Raw genomic sequence first — 21,323 nt, 5'->3', positions numbered from 1 at the left:
CGAACCGAAGGCGACTGTCTGACCTCGACCGGGAGAAGGTTCCACATACGGGCAGCATTTACCGTGAACGAGTTCGAATATTTTTGGGAACTGTGTTGTGGAAGGACGAGGGACAAATTGGTGCCAGAACGCAGGCGGTCACCCATAGCCTGACGGTATTGAAAACGCTCACGTAGATATTTTAGATTTTATGGTAATAGGAGTCTTATTTCGCATAGTAATGCCGTTTAGAGAAAACTCCGTTATTCCATAGCCATAATTTTATGTGAAATGCAATTTAATTGTAATAACATTTCTAGTCCTTAGGTATTCGCGATTGCTTTTTTGTTTCATAATACCAAGTGACGAAATGCACAAGACGTACGCCTGGTGGTAAGCGGCACGCCTGTCCATAGCAGACCCAGAGCCGCTCAGGGCCTTAAATTGCAAAGATCTGAGGGGTACTGCCACTGCGCCCATCACTCTGAGACATAAGTTGACAAGTCCCATGTGCCTGTAATTTCACCAGCATTGGACTTTTTTTCGAATTTTCAATCGCGTATATTTGTTTTTTTTTTTCAAATAAACAATGTCTTGTTGTCTTTATGAATCCCATTATCACGGCTGAATTGATAAAGTCATCAACCGTTTTTTTTGTTTAATATAAAGGAAAGAAAAAGACTGTGCTATTGACGACGAGCACCGATTATTACATTTAAATAGTAGAAACACATTCTAAATGATAGGTGCTTAAACAAAGTACGTAAAGCTAATTAACCGGAATATAAACTAGCGACCCCAGGCTTGGCAGGCAGACTCTGCCTAGTAAGTTAAAAAATAAAATAAAAATATGATTCATAATATACAATTACCCACATTTCATTATCTGCCTGTTCTACTGTATATATGTATGTAATGCGTGTATCATTTGTAGTTTTGTATAAAATTATAACTGGAATTGCAGTACTGTGTATATAATAGTGTATATATAGGCTTCTTGATTATATACATAATTAGAAACTGCATACTGCGGTGTCTACAGCGACAAAAATATTTGACTTGCAATTTACATTATATACAAGGTGCAGCCTGAAAACCAGACTCGCAAACCTGCTGAGGCTGTTACCTTTTCTTCAACACATATTTAGATTTTAGCGACTACTTTAAGTTTTTTATGTATCGTTGTAGTGTTGAAGAATAAAGTCTTTTTTATTTTTATTTTTTTATTTAAGTCGCATAGTTACTAAATAGTATGTTGTGGTTGCTTACCTTAAATCTGCTCAATGAGATACCCAAAAATATCCGTGTCACAAAATAATGTATAAATATAATGAATGTTAAAAATAACGGTCTCGTATAATTCTTACGGAGTCGTGGTCGCAGTTATGTCTAATTATAATGCATTAATATGCAAACCACCCCATTCTGAAGTGCGTGTGAAGTTTTGTAACAATATTTGGCATATAGTCAAAATTTCTAATATATATAATTATATATATATTACACCACATGTACATTTAACTCCACAGCAAGTACGTATGGCGTTTAAATGTTTTTTTTTTTGGAATTTGTTTTTATAATATCAAGTGACGGGACGAACAAGTCGTGCGCCTGCTACACGACTGTCTACAACAGTTGCAGTGCCACTCACGACCTTTGAATCGCAAAGTTCTGACTGGCACTGCCACTGCGCCCATCACCCTGAGACATAAATATATAATATAAGTTCACAAGTCCCATGTGCCTGTAATTTCACGAGCACGCTTACCCTTCTGAACCGGAAAACAGTAATGATGACATTTATCTGTTAAATATTTTATTTAAAAAAGTATACGGTATCTCCAAAAGGTTACCTATCAGTAAACCGAAATGACATTTTCCAGAAATAACGTTTAGTTGAAATTTCATAACCACGAAAGTAATTTTGAGAGGAAAATGTTTTTTCTTTTAAATCTAACTTAACCTAACCTAACCGAACCTAATCGTGTCTTTGCGATAAACATTCAACATATCCTGAAAGAACAACTGTTTCGTTATAATTCGGTTTTCGGTGTAATAATGATTTTGAAATTGGAACAAAAAATTTCGGACAAAAAATTTTCGAGTTTGTGATAGGTTACCCTCCAGAGCCGTGTATAGTACAGCTGAAAACCTGCATTTTAGAGGATTTTAACCTTTTTATCCGACTTTTAAAAAGGAGGAGATTCTCTATTTGACTGTACCTTTTTTGTGCGTGTGTGTATGTTACGGAGTAATCGTTCCGACATTAATGTGAACCGATTTCGATAATTCTTTTTTATTGGATAGGGACCTCAGTAGTTGTCCCATTCAAATAAAAAATCCACATTCAAAAGTGACAAATTATCTGAGGAATCCGGTTTTTTGGATGTCACTCACTTTCCGGTTACCGATTTCAATATAACTTGGCAAATAGATATGTCATTAAACTTTTTTTAAATTTATAATTATCTTCAATAAACTTTGAAGCTATTTATTTATTTATTTATTTATTTATTTAACTTCTTGTCGGAGAACTGACAGACAAACAATCACTTAGAAAATTAAATAAATAATCGAATTCTGATGATGAGTTCCCACATATAAAAATTAACAAAAACAGCTGATGCTACAACTATCATATCTGATGATACATACATTCAAAGATTTTTAAAGTTAAACGCCGTTTCGCTGCAGCTATACCAGTACAAAACAGATCAAGATCACAGTCCACACACCATTTATTAAACGCAGAGGAGGCTCGCAATACAAAGGAATTTTGTCTGTAATTGGTTCTAACCAAAGGTATATTCTATTATTGTAAACAATAGTTTTTTATTTTATATTTTTCACTCTTATTGTAATCAATCTACATATGCAAAAGAACAACTTTTCAGTAGTGACATTTTAAGATTGTACTAACGAAATTAGTGGATAACTTTTTTAGTCATAAAAATTCACTTTGGTTCTCATAGTACGTATAATTTTTATGACTGTCATGTGATAAAAGCACTTTGAGGTATGATGACGTCATGTGGCTTTATTATACTACAGGTCCGATTTAGTATTTATTTATTATATTATTAACTGCCTCCGTGGCCGAACGGTTACCATGCCGGACTGCCACGCAGAGGTCCCAGGTTCGATTCCCGGACCGGGAGAAATATTTGTATGGCCTACAATTATTTCTCTCGTGAGTTTGGGTGTAATTTGTGGTTGTCTATATGTGTGTCCATGGCACCCGCGACACAGGGTTTCCCTAGTGCGGGGCTATGTTGAGTGTGTGAGTTATTATTATTATTATATATTATTATTATTAAGAATAAAAATAAAAATAAGAATAAATTTATTTCATAACTATAGGTAATTACATAAGGTCTTAATGTTAGATTATTTTGTGCTCTATAGTGTACCAGTTAAGGTGTACAACATTATTTAAATGTCGGTTAATCTCCGTATTAAATTGCATTACATGTGAAAGGAAAAAAAAAAAAATTATAAGTTGACATTGTGAAAAAGTTGTAAGTGATACAAACAATTGAAATAAGCGCGTAAACTACTGTATTTCAATGTTGTGTATTTGTATTTTGTCAATAAAATACAGTCAAATCATTGTGTGAAATGTGGTTGACGTAAAAAAATAACTAATTATATTTCTACCAACCTAAGTCATGTATGTCATTGAAATATATCTTATTTGATAGAGAATTTACCCACGTTTCTAGTTATATAAAACACATTCCAAATAATTGTGCATTAATTAACTTAACGTGTTTTCTAACCAAATCGGATTATTTTTGATTGTATTTTTTTGACACTTGGACGCGTCAAATGTTAAGTACGGGAACACAAAGGGTATTTAGTAAACGCTAGCCCATTTGCCTCCGTGGCCGAACGGTCTGCCACACGGAGGTTCCGGGTTCGATTCGAATCGGAAGAAATATTTGTATGGCCTACATTTATTTATCTCGTGAGTTTGGGTGTAATTTGTGGTGTTCTGTCCACGGCACCCGCGACACAGGGTTTCCCTAGTGCGGGGCTATGAGCATGTGCGTTATTATTATTATCATTATAAGACAAAAAGACATGTATTCGATGCTTTTTCCATACTGATAAAAAAAAATTAAGCATGTTTTTTTATTGGCATTTTTTAGCACGGCATTCTTTACAACTCAAGAGATTATTCTTACATGTTTATTATTCTAAACACCTTGTTAACCAACTGTATAAGAATCGAATTACGTTATCTGTTTTTAATAGATACGACTAAGAGACTACGTTATCTGTAACAATTCGATTATAGTAATTTTCGTGATCGCCTTTTGTTTTTCCGCGTCAGAAAAATCGAAAAGAAAAACCGGCGCGAGCCTTCAAACTTTCAACTTTCAAAATCCACCCAATCAGGAATTGCCGAAACCTTTCAACCTAGGAAGAACAACCTTACAGTGATACACCTATGCAATGTGACCGTGATACAAATAATGTTGCCATAACCGTTCCAACTAGCGTGGTATATAACCGTAGATGCCTCCTGACCCATCACAGTCTAACGTTCACCATCGCATCTTGTGCATCTCTAAGAACCTCTAATACAAATATATATATATTTACATTTAAAAATGAAACTGGTGAGTACATCCCTGTTCCCTTATAAAAGTTCTATAAGTAGGATCAGAAGGATTTTTAATTCCGCTTCGTCCTGCCACTGGGTTGCGTTGTTTACAAATCGCAAAATAAATCAAATACTGTCAAACCATACATAATAATTTCTTATCCACTTATAAACTAGAATTTATATTCATTGGTTTTTTGAATTTACAAATCGTGTTTTCACAATTCCAACAATTTTGAGTTACGAGGGTTTTTTTGTGCGATATTATAAGTGTTTTTCCATTCCGAGTCGTTACATAATGTTCATAATATAATAATTCAATTTTGAGATACTGAACAATTTAATGTAAAAGAACTGTACATTATTTTTCCAAAAAATGATGTTTATTTCATTGTGATCACTTTATTATTCAAGTCGCGATATTGTTGTAGTTTTTTTTAATTTACTACAGCATATTATATTTTATGGTTATCATAGTAGAAATAGTCATCACAGAAGTCGATAACTTCAAGGGATTTTATTCATATAACAAGATTTCGTACACTATTAAAAAAAATGCGGATACATAATCATCATATTCCTTGGCTTAAAACGTCTTCGGAATTATTTATATTTGTCAAGAAATTAACTTTTCCGAAGGGATGTATTAACATTCCCTACAAATAGTCTATACTTATCCTCTAATGACGTCCATTTAGCATCATCTTACGAGCCCATACAGCGAATCGTTTCTATGAAGCTTTGAATCATCGGTTGTGCACATAAATTACCATTTAAGATTTCTATCTTTAAACAAAGAATACACAGATGAACGATAAGTTTAAAATTATTTGTTAAAGCACTCGAATTTCTAGTTATACGAGTAATTGTGTTAAAGTTATTTATTATTTAATTAACACATAATTAAATCACAATTTTGAAGATCTTACACCGATACCTCCAATGAACACTACGGCAACTTCATTTTTTGGTCATTTTCTGTTATTTTAGTAAACATCCATAATTATTCATTTACTAAAAGAAACAAAAGACAAAATTCGAAAAAAAAACAAAAAACGGGTTCAGTGGAGATATCGATACTATAGGTTCAACACCTCGTAAAGTAGTTATTTATTCTTCAGTTTTGGGTTTCTAAAGAAATGTAACGGGATTTGTTTGAATTTTACAGCTGATAGTAGCCGCGATCCTCGCCATCGGCGCCGCTGACCGCTTGGACAACAGATATTTGCCTCCCAGAGGAAATGCTGGCGCTGGATACAACGGTGCTGCTGGCGGACTAGGACCCAAAGCTGGTGGATTTGGAGTTGCTTCTACAGGCTTTGGCCAGAGCGGAGCTGGCTTCGGAGGATCTGGTAGCTTCAGTGGAACCCAACACTCTGGCAACGCCTACAATGCTCCTGCTCAACAATACAGCGGAGGCCCATCCGGAGGTTACGGTGGCCCCTCCGGTGGTTTCGGAGGCAGATCAAACCCTGCTGATGCCGGCGCTCAAATCCTGAGACAGAACAGCGAAGTGACTGCTGAAGGATTTGCTTATGATTTCGAAACATCCAACGGTATTCGAGCTGATGCCCAAGGTGTGGCCACCAATGGTGTCCAGTCTCAAGGTAGTTTCGCGTACAAGGGTGATGATGGCCAAGATTACTCCATCACCTATACCGCTGATGAAAACGGATACAGGCCTCAGGGTGCTCATCTGCCTACTCCTCCTCCGATTCCTGAAGCTATTCTCAAGTCTTTGGAGCAGAACGCCCGTGATGAGGCTGCTGGTATCGTTGATGATGGTGAGTCCATTTTTGTATATATTCCTTATCTGAAAGAAAAAAATGTATGTCAAAAATATCACATAATAACACATCACTACACATATTCAAAAGGCATTATTTAGTGAATATACCAGTATATTAATAGTAAATATCCGCGATAAAATAAATCTAAATTTAGATATTTTTTACATAGGACCAAGCATAACATCCTTTTTTTTGTTTTCGAGCCAACAAATGTCAACAGTAGAGCAAATTTAGCTTAATTACATTTCACATCAACACACACACACAATTGTTGCGTTCTCTATTTAGTATTCAAAGGTTCAAAGCATATAATTTGAATGGGTATTTTGGTAATCATTATTGACAAAAGATTTGTAATGATAAATGTTACGTTGTTGTTGTTGAAAGCTTCAATTGAATTTTTCAAACTTGCGAAGTACTGAGAATCACACATAAAGAAACATAATGTACATTACATGCAATACTACAATAAAACAAAAATAGCTGCTATATAAACGAAGAGGTATACGATACAGTTACAGAGAATTATGGAGTACACACTTAGTACACTTTAAGTGTACACTAAATTGAAAAACTAAATTTGAAAGACGTGCACGAACATGACAATTGAAAATCTAAAATATTAAAAAATAACTGAAATCATAATTGGACGTATAAATATGTAAATTTTGTGCAAAAATAAATAAATAAATTTCCTACTAAAAGTTGCCACTTATCGAGTTCTTAGGTTTTTGGAAGTAAAATAGCGTATATTTGTTTTTTCAAACAAAACAACATTGCAGGTTTTTACAAATACCATGATCACAGCCAACTAAGAGATTATTACTAATCAAATAGTTATGTCCAATATAATATTGACTTTTATTAAACATAACGATGTTCTACAACCGTGATATTAAATATTTTTGTTAAATTACTCCACTAGTTATAATTATTAATACAAATATCGAACACAAGAAAGAACAAAAGAAAAATTCTTTCGATCGCTTTACCAACTGAGTTATAGATCGAGGCAGCCTTACGAATTTCTCTATGCATTTGTTACAGATCTTTGTGTTTTTGGTAAAAATTTGTTTTATTAATGCAAACAATTATGTTGCATATTGTACGTTACGTCATTTACCTGGGGTTTAAGAGAATCGCTACACTTATCGAATGGAAACACATTAAACCCATCAGAAAAAAATTTACGTCCATGTGTCTCGTTGGTGACCCAAAGCGGAAGCCAAACGTTGTTTTTCACTCGTACTACACCGACACAAAGATTTTTCTATCCGGCTCAAGTCGATTAAGCGTTAATAAGTGTTTGAAAAAGTAACAGTATAGTTTACACTGCATGATTGATGTTTTCGATCTCTAATAAGTAAGATATAAGTCTCTTTAACAGTAAAACTATCATTAACTTCAGTAAAGACGGAAACACAAGTTTATTCATTAATGTATTAGAATAATGGCGCTCGTGATGCATCCACTTTGATGGTTTTTTTTGGCACAAAATCCAATTAACTATGTTAGTCGTTATAAACTTAATGTCTACAGTGTATTAAGCTTCAAGTACGCATCTTGCGCTTCAATGACTTTACTGCAACATCATTTTTAGCACAACCACGATTTCAGGTGTAATGAAGGAAAAAAATCTAGCGCCGATGCGTTTGCATCATTTTAATTTGGTTAATCTAATGACAGGCATCACAAAAACTTAAACAAGTTACTTGATCACACGTAGCACGGAAATCAACGACCCTGAATTGAAAAACATATAGTTTCGTAACGAAAAAAGTCATCGCAATTATCATTAAACTTTTAAAGTTCGTTATTTGAAACGACTAAAAAATTCAAGAAGATATCGCTTATGAAACTTAGTAGGTTTTGTTAATTTATTAAATACATATCTTAATGAGAAGTACTTAAAGACGTGCCTAAGAGCCAATTACTATTCATGAGAGAGAATATTTGAGAAAGAATGTGGCGCGATGATGGCTTCGATTGTGAAATAAACTGGTCAGTACATTTTTCCTTCAGTAAATTTATTGACGCTGTAACTAACAAAACTCGACAATTTCTCACAATACTGGGGTACAATCTAGTCAATTACATATGTATTTCCATATTATCCATCAAACATTCCATCTAATCGATTTTGATAGCGCACAGCTTAAAAGATTGTTCTGAAAATACATATGACCCAGAGTGTCATTAACAATTACTCTAACACATACATTATTGCAAGCATAAACCTCATGACTAGTTACTGATTACCAAACACATTCGTTTTAACCTTTAGCTTTCTTAGCCAATGTGATCTTAACGCGATTAAATTATCGATGTTCGTTGATCGATATCACCTTATAGATCACCCAATAGATCGTTATCTTGACAATCAAGTTAATATAATATCTATTCGTTTGTCACGGCTTTTGTTTTGTCGAAACAGTGATGTCTGTTGTCATTGACTATGATGTATTTATTGATCATAGTTGTTAGAGATTATATCTGCGATATCTTTGATCAAATACAATGTTATTTTAGTATAAATATAATATGTAATATAATAACGGATAAAATATCATCTCCTTACGATTTGTAAGAGGAATGTCTTTCCATACCGCACTGGTGCGTAAGATATACAATAAAATTCTATAAATTACTTAACCGCCATGACTATTTGTAAAAATCACGCGAATTTTTATATCTTACAGTTTGATAAAATTTTATTTGTTCCAAATCCGAAAACGCTGTATTGTCTTTCAAATACTTAATCGTAAAGTTAAGGTCTTCTTAATACAAATTATATAACCTTAGCAATTAGTTCATCGATCGTGTTTCCAAATATCACTAAAATAAATTAGTATCCAAAATATTAGCAGAGTTGTTCCTATGGGGCGTGCTCGCAAGTGATTACGATATCTCCATTGAACATCTGCTATCTATCATTAAGATGGTTTGCAAATGAAGCATAAAGTTCACTGGCTATTATGGTTTGCAACCGCGGCTTAACCTTGCTACAGTACAGATTCTTCGACGATAATCTGTTATTACTTATTAGTAGGGTGTCTGTTGTTTTCTTTTTAATGACAGTCAATTTAGTTGCCTTTGTTTATCGAATGGAATATCATGCTTTTCAAGTTTTTTTTTTATGACATCAAGTGACTGGACGGACATGTCGTGCGCCTGGCGGTAAGTTACGTGCCTGCCCGTACTCAGAGCTTTAAATCGCAAAGATCTAAGGGACACTACTACTGCGCCCGTCACTATGAGACCAGCATAGTACAATAATTTCACCAGCACCAAACCGGAGCATAGTAATGTTAACATTACTGTTTGGCGGCAGAAATAGGTAAAGTGGCAGTACTTACTTACCTAGACGAACTCTTTCACAAGGAGCTCTACTGCTACTAGTTGGATACAATTGCCCAGTAGACTTTTTTAGAAATGGAGATTTGTTCGTTCTCACATTTCTAAGAGAGGTTGATACATAGGCAGACCATACTGTGTTGTTATTGTACTAAATTACACTGTTCTATATAATACATCTTTAAACCTCGACTGTAATGTTAGGAATTTCTTTTACATTGGGTTTATTATTTGACTCTCTCTCTTTTTGAGCGTTTAGCGGGCATTTTTAGTAAATTACACATACTTAGTTCGGGTAGATAAACCAAGTAAGCCACGTTCCTAATTATAATGTTTTTATGATAGTAGTGTAATATTCATTTTAAGTTTTCCTGTAATATTACCTAATACAATCTTATTTGCGATTTAATGCAATTTTAAATTTATTTCGCGATTCCAAACAAAACAATTTAAATCTTAACAGTCCACATTACTAACATATTCCACTTCTTAGTTATCTTTCAATATTATGTTCAAATTACCGTCCCCAATATTTCCTCCATCATGGCCACCCCAAAAATTGCAGGGCTCCCGATCCATGATGAGTTACAAAATGACATGAGGTTGCGTCAAGGGTCGTGACCGCCCCGTCTCGGCATCGTGTCGCTGTCGTCTAGCACTCATTATGCTAATTGTTATTTTGATTACTAAAGGCTTCCTGCAGAACTCCGCTTTTGCCTTCCTGGTGACCAGTTGACACAGTTTTGATTCCACTGTTTGCATTGTGGCATTGCAGCTGCTTTTGTTTCCACATTATACACTATCAGCTTAATAACTCCTTGATTTGAAAGTTCATGTCTTCCAAATCAAGGGGTTGTTCGTTTTTAGGATTTTCACGACTATACTAATAATTAGGGTAATATATAATAATGTTAGCCCAGTAGGAAGAGCGGTTGTTTATAAATTTAGAAGTTGACGATTACAATTCCGGTGACGGCATGTACTTATGTATATTTCTAAGTTATAAATGTTTGTGAATAGTTAGTAGTATTCTGCCTAAAAAATCTGCCCCGATGGGAACCCGAAGTCGAGATTGAAAGAGAAAGATGGTAGAATTATCAAATTTGCGTTTAAAGCAGAATCAAGTTGATATCTAATAACACCAAAATATGTAATTATGAGGTCTTTTTGTTATTGATATTTATGCCTGCCTTCTCCATCGATCATCAAAACTGGTTTATTGCTAATTTTTTAATAATAATATTTTGTATTAGTAATATTTATTGCTTGTTGACGTTTATGTTAATGGCCATCCATTTCATGTGGAACGTGGTCAGCTTTAACAGCTTTAAAGTTTATTTAGGGTCATGTTCGTGATTAAATGTGGTGTTGGTTTCTGTTGCATCCTCACTCACATCTTGCATTTAATTATCATGTACAGAAAGTATCGACTTGAAGTGCTATATTTGATTACCCAATTTCCTGTAATACTCAAGCGTCTGTGAGTACTGTTTGCCGGATATTTGTTATTGTGCTAATGTTGTTGTTTTGCTTATCTCACATCAGCTCAAATGACATGATTTTGCTTTCCTTTTACAATTCATTATTACAAAAAACTATAAGTTAAAATTTAACTTTGTTTTTGTTAATAGCACGACGGGCTTTGAACTTTGAACTTTTCTAAAATTTAGCTGTACAAATATCACAACTGTTTTCTTAGAAGCACTATAAAGGCAAAGATCGAAGGAAGGAGAGACCGCAGAATTTAGAGACGTCAGAAGTTATTTAAATCAGATAAGGGTAAATGTTGCTGTTGTTTCGTATCAGGAACTCAAAGCTAGGCCGATGAAGACAAATGGCCTTGCTTTTAAATAAGAAGACTATCAAAATAATACAATACAAATACAATATTAATATTCTTTATTGCACACGGGGCAAATACAAAATAATACAAGAAAGTAAAAATTACAAATACAAAAGGCGCCCTTATTGCTAAATTGCAATATTTTCCAGGCAACCTAAAGGTTACAAGAAAAACTGAAAGATAAAATTAACATAAATAAAATTACGCATAGAGGAAAAAACTACGTAAAAAATACATATAACTACAAAACTTGAGGTAGGATTATGTCAAACACAATAATAATAACAACACAGAAAATTTAAAATAGGCAAGAGTAGGAGAAAAGAATAATTAGAGTATAAAAATAGACTTGGGTAAAGTTTTGAAAAACTCAACAGACTTAGCGCGTCTGATCGATTCAAGCAGGGAATTCTACACTTTGACGCTTCTACCCTTGAAGGAGTTAGACTAAAAGTTAGAAAAATAGATAGAAGAGAAGACCGTAAGGTGCGACTGAGAGTAGTGCTATAAAACACGAAATAATCTTTGAGGTAGGGAGGAGAGGTCGTTAAAGAGTATAGAAAGAATAAAATGCGAAAATCCCTACGACAATGAAAAATAACTATCTTGCAATTCCCGTTCACCACAAAAACACACATGTTTACACAATTCGTATTGTAAAATATTATTCTTAAAACTATCTTTATAATTTGCTAACAATTTCGCCAAGTTGCCCGACCTCTTACTAATCGCAAGTCTAGTCCAGGTCATATCGTGACCGGTGCTAACGAAAGCCTAAGGCGTGGTGTGAACCGATCTAGTCGATAGATTAGACAATTTTGAGAGGAGCACATTTACTAATGAAAATCTAATATTTACAGTGGGCCTTGGTAATAAATTTCAAATATATTTTGAAGAATGCATCCCCAGAAGTTCACAAACAAAATCTAATGGATTTAGTGTAAAGTGACTGCTCTAACTAACTCCACGAACAAAACTAATCTATTCGCTTTTACAATATAAACCGCTCGTGGTTTTCTTTTGTTGTTCGAAAATTAAATTCCAGTACAAGAAGAAGCATTTGACCGCAATATTACCTAACAGAGACTCTTTAAGGTCGTCTTTAAAATCCCAAGTCATATTTTTCAGGAACTATAGTTGTGAATTTTACTTCACTTGAAATTCTATTTTCCTTCACCTGAAGTACAGTTGGATTATTATAGTCTGTTTTGCATTACTGAACTCTCTCTTTTCAAGTTTATACCTAGCATTTCAGTCCATATACAAGTAAACCATCATAGCAGCTTCTTTGTTCAGGTAATAAAGTCATTACAAAAATCCACGCAAATCGCATTCCTCCCATCCCAACATTAGGTCCACAATTTCGTATATTAACGATCTGGTCTACAGTAATAAAGGCTTCATTCCACATAATGATTTCTTGCGACACAGATGATGTGCACTATGCCTTAGTACACCGTATAATTAGATAAGTAGTAGTCTTGCTCATCTTTGTTTAGCCTTGGAATTATGAGTTGAGCAAATGAAATAAAAAAAAATTGTAATTTTGAAATGCATTAGATAATTGTTGGTTCGATGATGAGTAGGCAGAGCTTCACAATTTTTTAAGCGATCACAATCACCAAAAATACGCACATGTTGCATAAACCACCTTATCTCAATCTTCTAATTGCATGGCATATGCATCTCCAAATATGGATCGGTTATTATCGCTACAGACAGACAATGATCGCAACAATACAATAGGTATTGCCGGCTGTAGCCTACGTTCTTTTTTATCTGTCAATCGTTTTCTTTCATAATTAAAATATTACTTCATTTCAAAACCTTCAATTAATTATCCCTGCATGTCATTTATTGTGTATCTTCTTCTTCAAGTGCCTCTCTAACTCTAACTAATTGAAGGTCGGCGTCAGTTTTCTATGTCTTTCTTTGTCCAGAGTTAGCCTGAATAGTTGTTCCACGGTCTTGATGCCGGTCTACTCCCTGATATTACGAAGCCATGACATTTTCCTTCTTCCAACCTTCCGCTTCCCAGCTACTTTGCCCATCATTATGGTGTTATTGTATATGTTTGATAAATAAATTTTAACAGAGTCGTTCAATAGGCCCATTACAGCTTTTTTAAGACCATCGTAATTTGGGTCTGATAATCGGACTTTTAATCGCACACAGAAAAATATTTAGGGCGTTCCTAATTTTGGATTAAATTTAAAAAATGAATATGATATCGACTTTACTGACTCCATAAGTCATCAAGGCAAATAACACAATAATAAATAATAGTAAGCCACTGCTGGGCACATGCCTCCTTTGCAGATACAAGAAATTTCATGGTAAATTTCAAATTAAGTTTCGCACATAAATTCCGAAAAACTCAGAGATGCAAGACCGGCAAGATTATGTAAATTACATACTTAATAGAAATCAACTTGTAAAAAAATTATACCATTGAGTCCATTAACAATTGAATGAAATACATCACTGTAACAACAAATATGGCGACATTGTTTATAAAAGTGACATTAGCAAAAGTCAATTTGCTATCTCTAATTAAAAATGCGACCATAGAAATACTTCCCAATGTTGCTGTACTAATTGTTTGTGATTGTACTGCATTAGAATTTTGTAATTGTAGATTAAGGCTGAAGGAAGCGAAAGTAAGGATTTGAGAAACATCTTGTGAAATGCTCTGAATGATCGGCCATTAAAGGGCAAATGATTAATAAATAAATTATTAGTGGGCGGTATCGGCAAGCTGAGGCGGTACTAATTTTGTAATAACTTACATTTCAATATTTCGCACCCCTCATGGAAGAATGGCAGAAGTGGAACTATGTCAAATATGTTTATTACTCTATTAGGCACACAAAAATATATACCCACATCCTCGCCAATTGGAGATTAGATACTGAAAAATATAACCTACATCCTCTGTTTTACGTTTGACGTAACGTCGACATGTTTAACGTAATTAACTTATGCCATTCTTTCATGAGGAGCGCGATTTGTACTGGGCTTTGAGCGTTGACACAGGAGTGCCTGCACGCCAAGTTCTCGAAAGCAAATATCAAAGAGAAGGAAAATTTTAAAAATGGCATATTTTCTTGAAGTTGTGACTTTGATCCCAATTTATACATTATTGAAGCTTTGTTTTATAACACTAAGCAACGGGACATCAAGTTGTGCGCCTGATGGTAAGTCTGTCCATAGGAGTTGCACTCAGAGCTTTAACTCGCAAAGATGTGGTGAACTGCCTCTGCCCTCGTCACCCTGAGACTTAAGTTAACAAGTCTCATGTGCCTGTAATTTCACCAACATCCTTACCCTTCAAAACCGGAACGCAGTAATGTTCACATTACCATATGTATGGAAGTACTTTCCTGGACGAATTCTTTCACAAGAAATGCTACTAAAAAATTGGCTCGAAATAAGCAAAAATAATTAGGACAAGAAATAATAAAAAATATACTACAAGACACACAATTACCAAGCAACAAATCCAAACAACGGCAAAAGCGTTTAGAAAAGGAAGGCGTTAGAGATAAATCAATTTTTGCAGTGTCGTCAGACTGGTGATAGAATGGAAATTCAACATATTTCTCAAATAATAAATCATTTGAGATGGCTATATTTCACACCACACATTTATTAGTACTTAAAGTATCTGTAGATTGATCTTACTCCAACACATTTACTGTAAAACGTTATAAAAGCTTTACGATCGTATTGTTCTAGACTAAAACAAGTAAAGCCGTATACCGACTGTATGTTTCAATGGAGCTTTGTAACGAACTCTGGTGTTTTATATTTGCTATAAAATGTTACATATCTTTGACAACCAAAATAAATATTAACACTTGAAAACGGAAAACAAAAGAAAATACATATTTTCACACCTATTTATTAGACCGACTGACTGACTCTGATAATAATAATAGGATTAAGTCAAGGAACGAATCAGCAGACTTCGCGAATATTTCTGTGTTCGTTGCAGAACTTTGGTTTTGTTTTATAATGTATTGCCGTGGCGTCATCTGTGAGAAATTTATTTTTCTTTCGGAAAGGTAACTTTACGGCTACCATCGCTGACTAGAGATGTCGCTTTAATAATTGTAATTTTGTACGCAGTTTTCTTTTTCATAATTAAGCCTATTTATAATAAAAGAACAAATTTTGAGTCAAACGTAAAAAAAAATACAAAAATCACGGCCAAGTTGGCAAAAAAACAAGCATGTGATAAATTTCTATGCACCAGCAGTTTTACTTATACATTATTATTTCATCATATACATTTGCAAGGAGTTTTCAACAACCACATAGCTGTAACAAGCGTGTAAATGCCCTAATAACTTATCATTATAAAATTCCCACGGTCTACTAATATTGTATGAGAACCCAGTGTCCATCTGATATGAATATTTCACTCGAGTAGAATACTCAAACTGGTTTCACACTGATAATTGTCTTTCTTACACATAATGTATTGGGCAATACATTTTATCATTTAATTTTGATGGTTAAGCACTTAAGTGGTTGTGTGGGAAGTTACGAATTTGAATACGAAAAATAATTTAGCTCGTAAAGTTATAGATTTAATTTCGTTACAGAAATACTTCAATATTAAGTAAATTTGTGCACTCCGCCGCTCCTATCGTGTACTCCGCCAGTTGACTAGACTACAGTGGAGCCCGTTAGCCTACGGAGAGACGTTGACTCTCTGTACGTAAGCACTCTGAGGCACTTTTTGAACTGGTGCCACCGTCTCATTTCCACCATCGCACCTCCCGCCAAAGGAATAGTCTATCCATCTTAGATGCCTGGTATTATAAAACCACGTAGGCATCTCGTTTGTTCCTCTTCACTTGCAAGATGTGGGGTTCTTCAAAAGTCGTGTCAAAAGGACTGTCAAAGCATCTGATGTTGCAAATGTTCATAAGCAACGATGGACTCCCATCAAGTGGCTCGTCTGCTCGTTTGCCTCCTTCTTTACATTAAAAAAAGTCCCATGTGCCTGTAATTTCACCAGCACCTTCACCCTTCCAAACCGGAACACGGCAATGCTGACATCACTGCTTGGCGGCAGAAATAAGTACGATGGCAGTATTTCCCTGGACGAACTTATCTGATGTTGCAGATGTCCAATGATGTTGAAGCTCTCGTTTGCTGGTTAACCTCCTATTTTACATTTAAAAAATGACAAAATCCGGTTAAATAAGGAATGATCCAGCGAATGTTGGGTTATGTATACATACAGCAGTAAACGCTGCGTCATTGGGTTCCAAATGGTAGTCGACTGGCTAAGGATGACCTGACCAGCGTGTGTACTACTTGACCCCAAATTTTTAATTTTAAATCCTTTCAATTATGTGTCGATAGAGTGTCAATGGCAGGATTTGGTACGTTTGGTATTCAGCTACAAGGTTAAAAGTGGCGACTTGTTAGTGGTTAGCCATCGAGCTACTAATCAACTGCTTTTGCAATTTTTTGGTGTTCTGCTTTTCAATGGCGAGTCGATAGCACGTTGATCGTGAAGTCTACTTATATTATATATGTATATTTAATTTGAATATTAAATTACTGGTTAAGGGTCGAAACACAAAACTGCAAATCGGCGCGATGCGAATTCTTTCGACGATCATCAACCGTACTGGACGTATTTTTGTAGCAACATGGATCGTAAAAAATGTGTTGCACTGCTGTTATTGATAAGAAAGTATGGGAAAAAAACACAAAGAAGATTAACATCGCAGGAATGCACGATGCGGAGCAATTCGCAAATTCTTGCGATGCGACGATGCATCGCAGTTTTGTATTACCACCTTAGACTAGATTAAAATTAAGATATCCTATGCATAGTAATTTTCTATGGTGGTTTTTAGTAAGGCAACATCGATCGTTAGTGATTTAATGAATGAAGGCCATTTCGATGACACTCTATTGAGAGTGAACTGCCATTGCCACTAGATTTTAGCAAAATAATATTATCACAATATCCAAAGTCATAATGACCAATGGTTTCAAGAAAATCAGCAGAATTGGTGCTCAGGTGGCGCACTATTAAAAACATGCCAAGTTTCACACGTCTACAAAGTGATTTTCAAAACACCTTAATTAAATTGCACCATACTTGTCCATGTTTAGGTTTTTCTCACTTGCTCACAGTCAAATCAATCACTATGACAGGCATGCGAACTTGTTGCTTAAGCATTGTTCTAAGTTACCTAACTTATGTAACCTGAAGCAACATGACGAATTTGACGTGTTAATTTTCAGTATATCCGACAACAAGTCAATTAGCAGTGGCTTGAGTTAAATATTGAATGTTAACGAACTGGTTAAGAAAGACAAAAAAAAATGTGCAACCAACGCAATTTACTTTTATTTCCAATAGGTTACGAAAACTATGATTATGTAAGGTTTTTTCCATTTTATTTAATTAAATGATAAAAAGTAAATAATATTAACGACGACGTCACATTTCACGTAAATAAAAATAAGCTTTAGTGAAACTTAAATACGTTCTTATACTTTTTATTGTAAAAAATACAATATCCGGAGTACAAAATAGTCTTTAAAGAAATTTTAATAGCCTATTCAATGTGCACTTGGTCTTTGTCAACCTTGCAACTAATGTAATGATATTTAATATTTTCCTTTTCAATATTTATTTATCATATTACTTGCCAAATATTAATATTATCCAACAAAGAGAGCGTCATTATGGCATAGTTCAATATTACAATCTTTGATGTACCGCTCGGCCACGGCCTTGAAAAGCCGGTGGACGATTTTGCTATGTGCGGTCAGGAAATTAGCGGATTGATTATCAAACAGACTTTATTCATGTTTTTGTTTTTATGTATAAAAAGTAGAGAAGAAAAAATATTTACCTATTGACTGAACACCAGCGCTGAGACTCTGCCCAGCATAAAACTGAGCTAGCCTTTTCAGTTATTGAGTATTAGAGTTTTATTGGATTTTAGTTTTTCTTTTGTTTTTATTCAGCGCGTTAACTTTGATATGCTTGAAATATTATTGTAAATAGCCTAATAATTGTTTCTTTCTTTCTTGGTATAGTTAAAAGTAAGGTGGCTGAAAAGTTTACATACTGTATGCATTATTTTCCCCAATTAAAAAAAAATCACCTAATCACCTATCATGTCTACTGCATACATGTATCGTTTTCATATATTAATCTAACTTACACCGTCAACATTTGCGAAACAGAATAAAACTTTTGCGGTGACATTACGTGTACGTTTTAATTGCTTTTTTAAACCTTTCAAAGCGTCCATTTTATAACTTTTTTATATTCATCCTTGTATCTGTTAAGTTTATTATATTTCTTCCTCTTTGTCTTTTGCATACTGTTGCCCGAGTATGAACTTTGTTCTCGCTGCCTTGGATTGGCTGGGAGATCTCTTTATTCACCTTCACCTTTACTCACTTTTATAGAGAACTATAATTTATATTTCTTTGTATTTTTTGATGGTGGTTTCAGTATGTTAGGTTTAAACACTTTTTCTTTTAAAAACGCTTATTCCCCAGCGCCAAAACTTAAATATGATCTCAACAATGCACATGCGTGCAGCCTCTGCTATTACACCACGTAATCGTGTCGTAATTGAAAATGGTCCATCCCGCCCCTAACATTACCAGTGACTTGCAAATTATTTGTCTAAAAGGTCATTGTGATGATATTTTTGGTAATATTATAATTAGGAAGACAATTTTCGTTAAGGTTAAAACTGTTTTATTGTATTTGATATTAGTTACAAAATGTTTCCGTCGTTTTGGCACAAAAATCTTTGAACATTATAAAGTACCTAGCAAGGAGTTTTACTACTACTAACTTGTGAAAGAGTTTGTCCAGGGAAGTACTGCCACCTTACCTATTTCTGCTACCAAGCAGCAGTGTGAGCATGACTGCGTTCCGGTTTTGAAGGCACATGGGACTTGTCATACTGCAACTGTTATAGATACTTACCATCAGAATTACGCTTACCATCAGAAGCACGACTTGTTCATCCCATCACTTACTTTTTATTTTATATATTTATTTATGATCAGAATGATACCACCTTCTCTTGAATAAATCCATGCACAAAGCCAGAGTCCCTTGTGTTTCCTTAATGTGGTTTTATGGCTTCAGATATCGTTGAAGAGATGTGAGGTTTATTGTTACAAAGTATCTAGATTAATACTAGTTAGCCTATAATATATAATCCATTGTTGGAACAGGCCTCCTTTCACAATGAAGTTTTTGGGCCCGACGGGGATTAGGAACTTACACACATCGTTGATTTGCTTTGCAGATGTGTGCAGATTTCCTCACAATGTTTTCCCCAAAGCCCAAAGCCCATGGTAAATTTCAAATTAAATTTCGAAAACTCAAAGGCGCAAGCCCGGATTCAAACCCACAACCCTCTGCTTGAGAGGCGATAGGTTTAACCATTAGGTTACCATGGCCACCTACCTAGTTTAATGGGGAATTATTATTTTTCCAGGAACTTACCGCGGTGAAGGCGCTGGTGCTGGCGGCTACTCAGGCAACGCTGGGGGATACTCGGGTGGCAATGCTGGTCACTCTGGTGGTTACTCCGCCCCTGCTCCTTCCAACCAATATGGTGCTCCTTCTGGATCCTCTAGTTTCGGTGGAAGGACCTCCAACTTCGGTGGCGCCACTTCCCGCCAGTACCTGACTCCCAACTCCCGTCCATCTGGTAATGGCAATTTCAACACCCAATCAGGATACCGTTACTAGGTCTTTTTTAATGATAATGATTGAAGAATGTAGAAAATAATCTTTTTGTGAGGCTTGTACAGGTGGAACGAGTACAATGAAGTTTGGAAGTAATTCAGTTTTTTGTAAGTAAACGTTGTGCTAGTGTGACCTACTGTACTTTTTGTTCTATCAATACATTCATTCATTCATATTATTAAAAATATATTATAAAAAGACGATTGTTAGCTGTGAACTAAATGATGTGATGATAATTGTAAGAACTTGGCAGTCGCACTGCCATATCAATGTAACTGTAAATGTATACATTAACGTAAGCTAATTTTGGATTTTTATTTAGTATTACAGGTACTAAATAAAATGTCGAAGTGTTTAGTTTACTAAATTTGCCATGTTTTTCAGTTTTCTATTATTTTTTTTACTTTATATAATTACTATTTTTTTCTTATTTACTCTGTTTACTACCCTTATTTGTCAAATCGATCTCAAACTTGAATTTCAAACTATTCACACATTTGTCTATATGTATTTATTTTTCCGTATTTTTAGTACCTATATTTCACAATAAAAACGTACAGCTATGTAAAGGACAGTAAAATTTACTAGAGTTTAAGTAAAATTGTATAAAATTTACAACTTTAGCTTGTAAGTGTTGTAAATACGAACGAAACAAATATAAGATGTGTAGCATCACGAAAAATAATTTTGTGTGTTTACTGTACTTCCTAGGTACTTTTAAAATTAGTAAAAAGGCGGAAAAGTTGCTTTAGGATCCTGAAACTTTGGCAGTATATTTTAACACCAATTATGTTAATAGAGGACATCACATACCTCATTTTCCATTAGATAAGGCTATGGACAAATGTGAATTTATCTCTAATAAAAAGAAAACTATTCTTTGAAACCTCGCAACTTGGCCCTAAATTTTTTTATACTTGATTGCTCACTCCTAATAAAAAACAGTTGTAATAGTTTAGGAGCTGTAGAGTTTGTTGTGAAAGA

The 21,323-nt window shown here is 34.6% G+C and overlaps 1 protein-coding gene across 1 annotated transcript in view; it reads left to right on the top strand.

Moving 5' to 3' along the window:
• LOC113230946 (pupal cuticle protein 36a-like) overlaps positions 1–20,935 on the top strand; it is a 23,044-nt gene extending 2,109 nt beyond the window's left edge. The window contains exons 3-4 of the mRNA XM_026465056.1: positions 5,757–6,372; positions 20,086–20,935. Of these exons, the coding sequence (XP_026320841.1) occupies positions 5,757–6,372; positions 20,086–20,342 (873 nt within the window). The 3' untranslated portion in view covers positions 20,343–20,935. The remainder of the gene's footprint in view (positions 1–5,756; positions 6,373–20,085) is intronic.
• The last annotated feature ends 388 nt before the right edge of the window (positions 20,936–21,323 follow it).

This window comes from Hyposmocoma kahamanoa, unplaced genomic scaffold (assembly GCF_003589595.1).
Source record: "Hyposmocoma kahamanoa isolate Upper Pololo Valley unplaced genomic scaffold, ASM358959v1 64, whole genome shotgun sequence".
NCBI classification, from domain to species: domain Eukaryota; kingdom Metazoa; phylum Arthropoda; class Insecta; order Lepidoptera; family Cosmopterigidae; genus Hyposmocoma; species Hyposmocoma kahamanoa.
The sequence above is the reverse complement of the archived record's forward strand: the minus strand, read 5'-3'. Positions and strand labels throughout refer to the sequence as shown.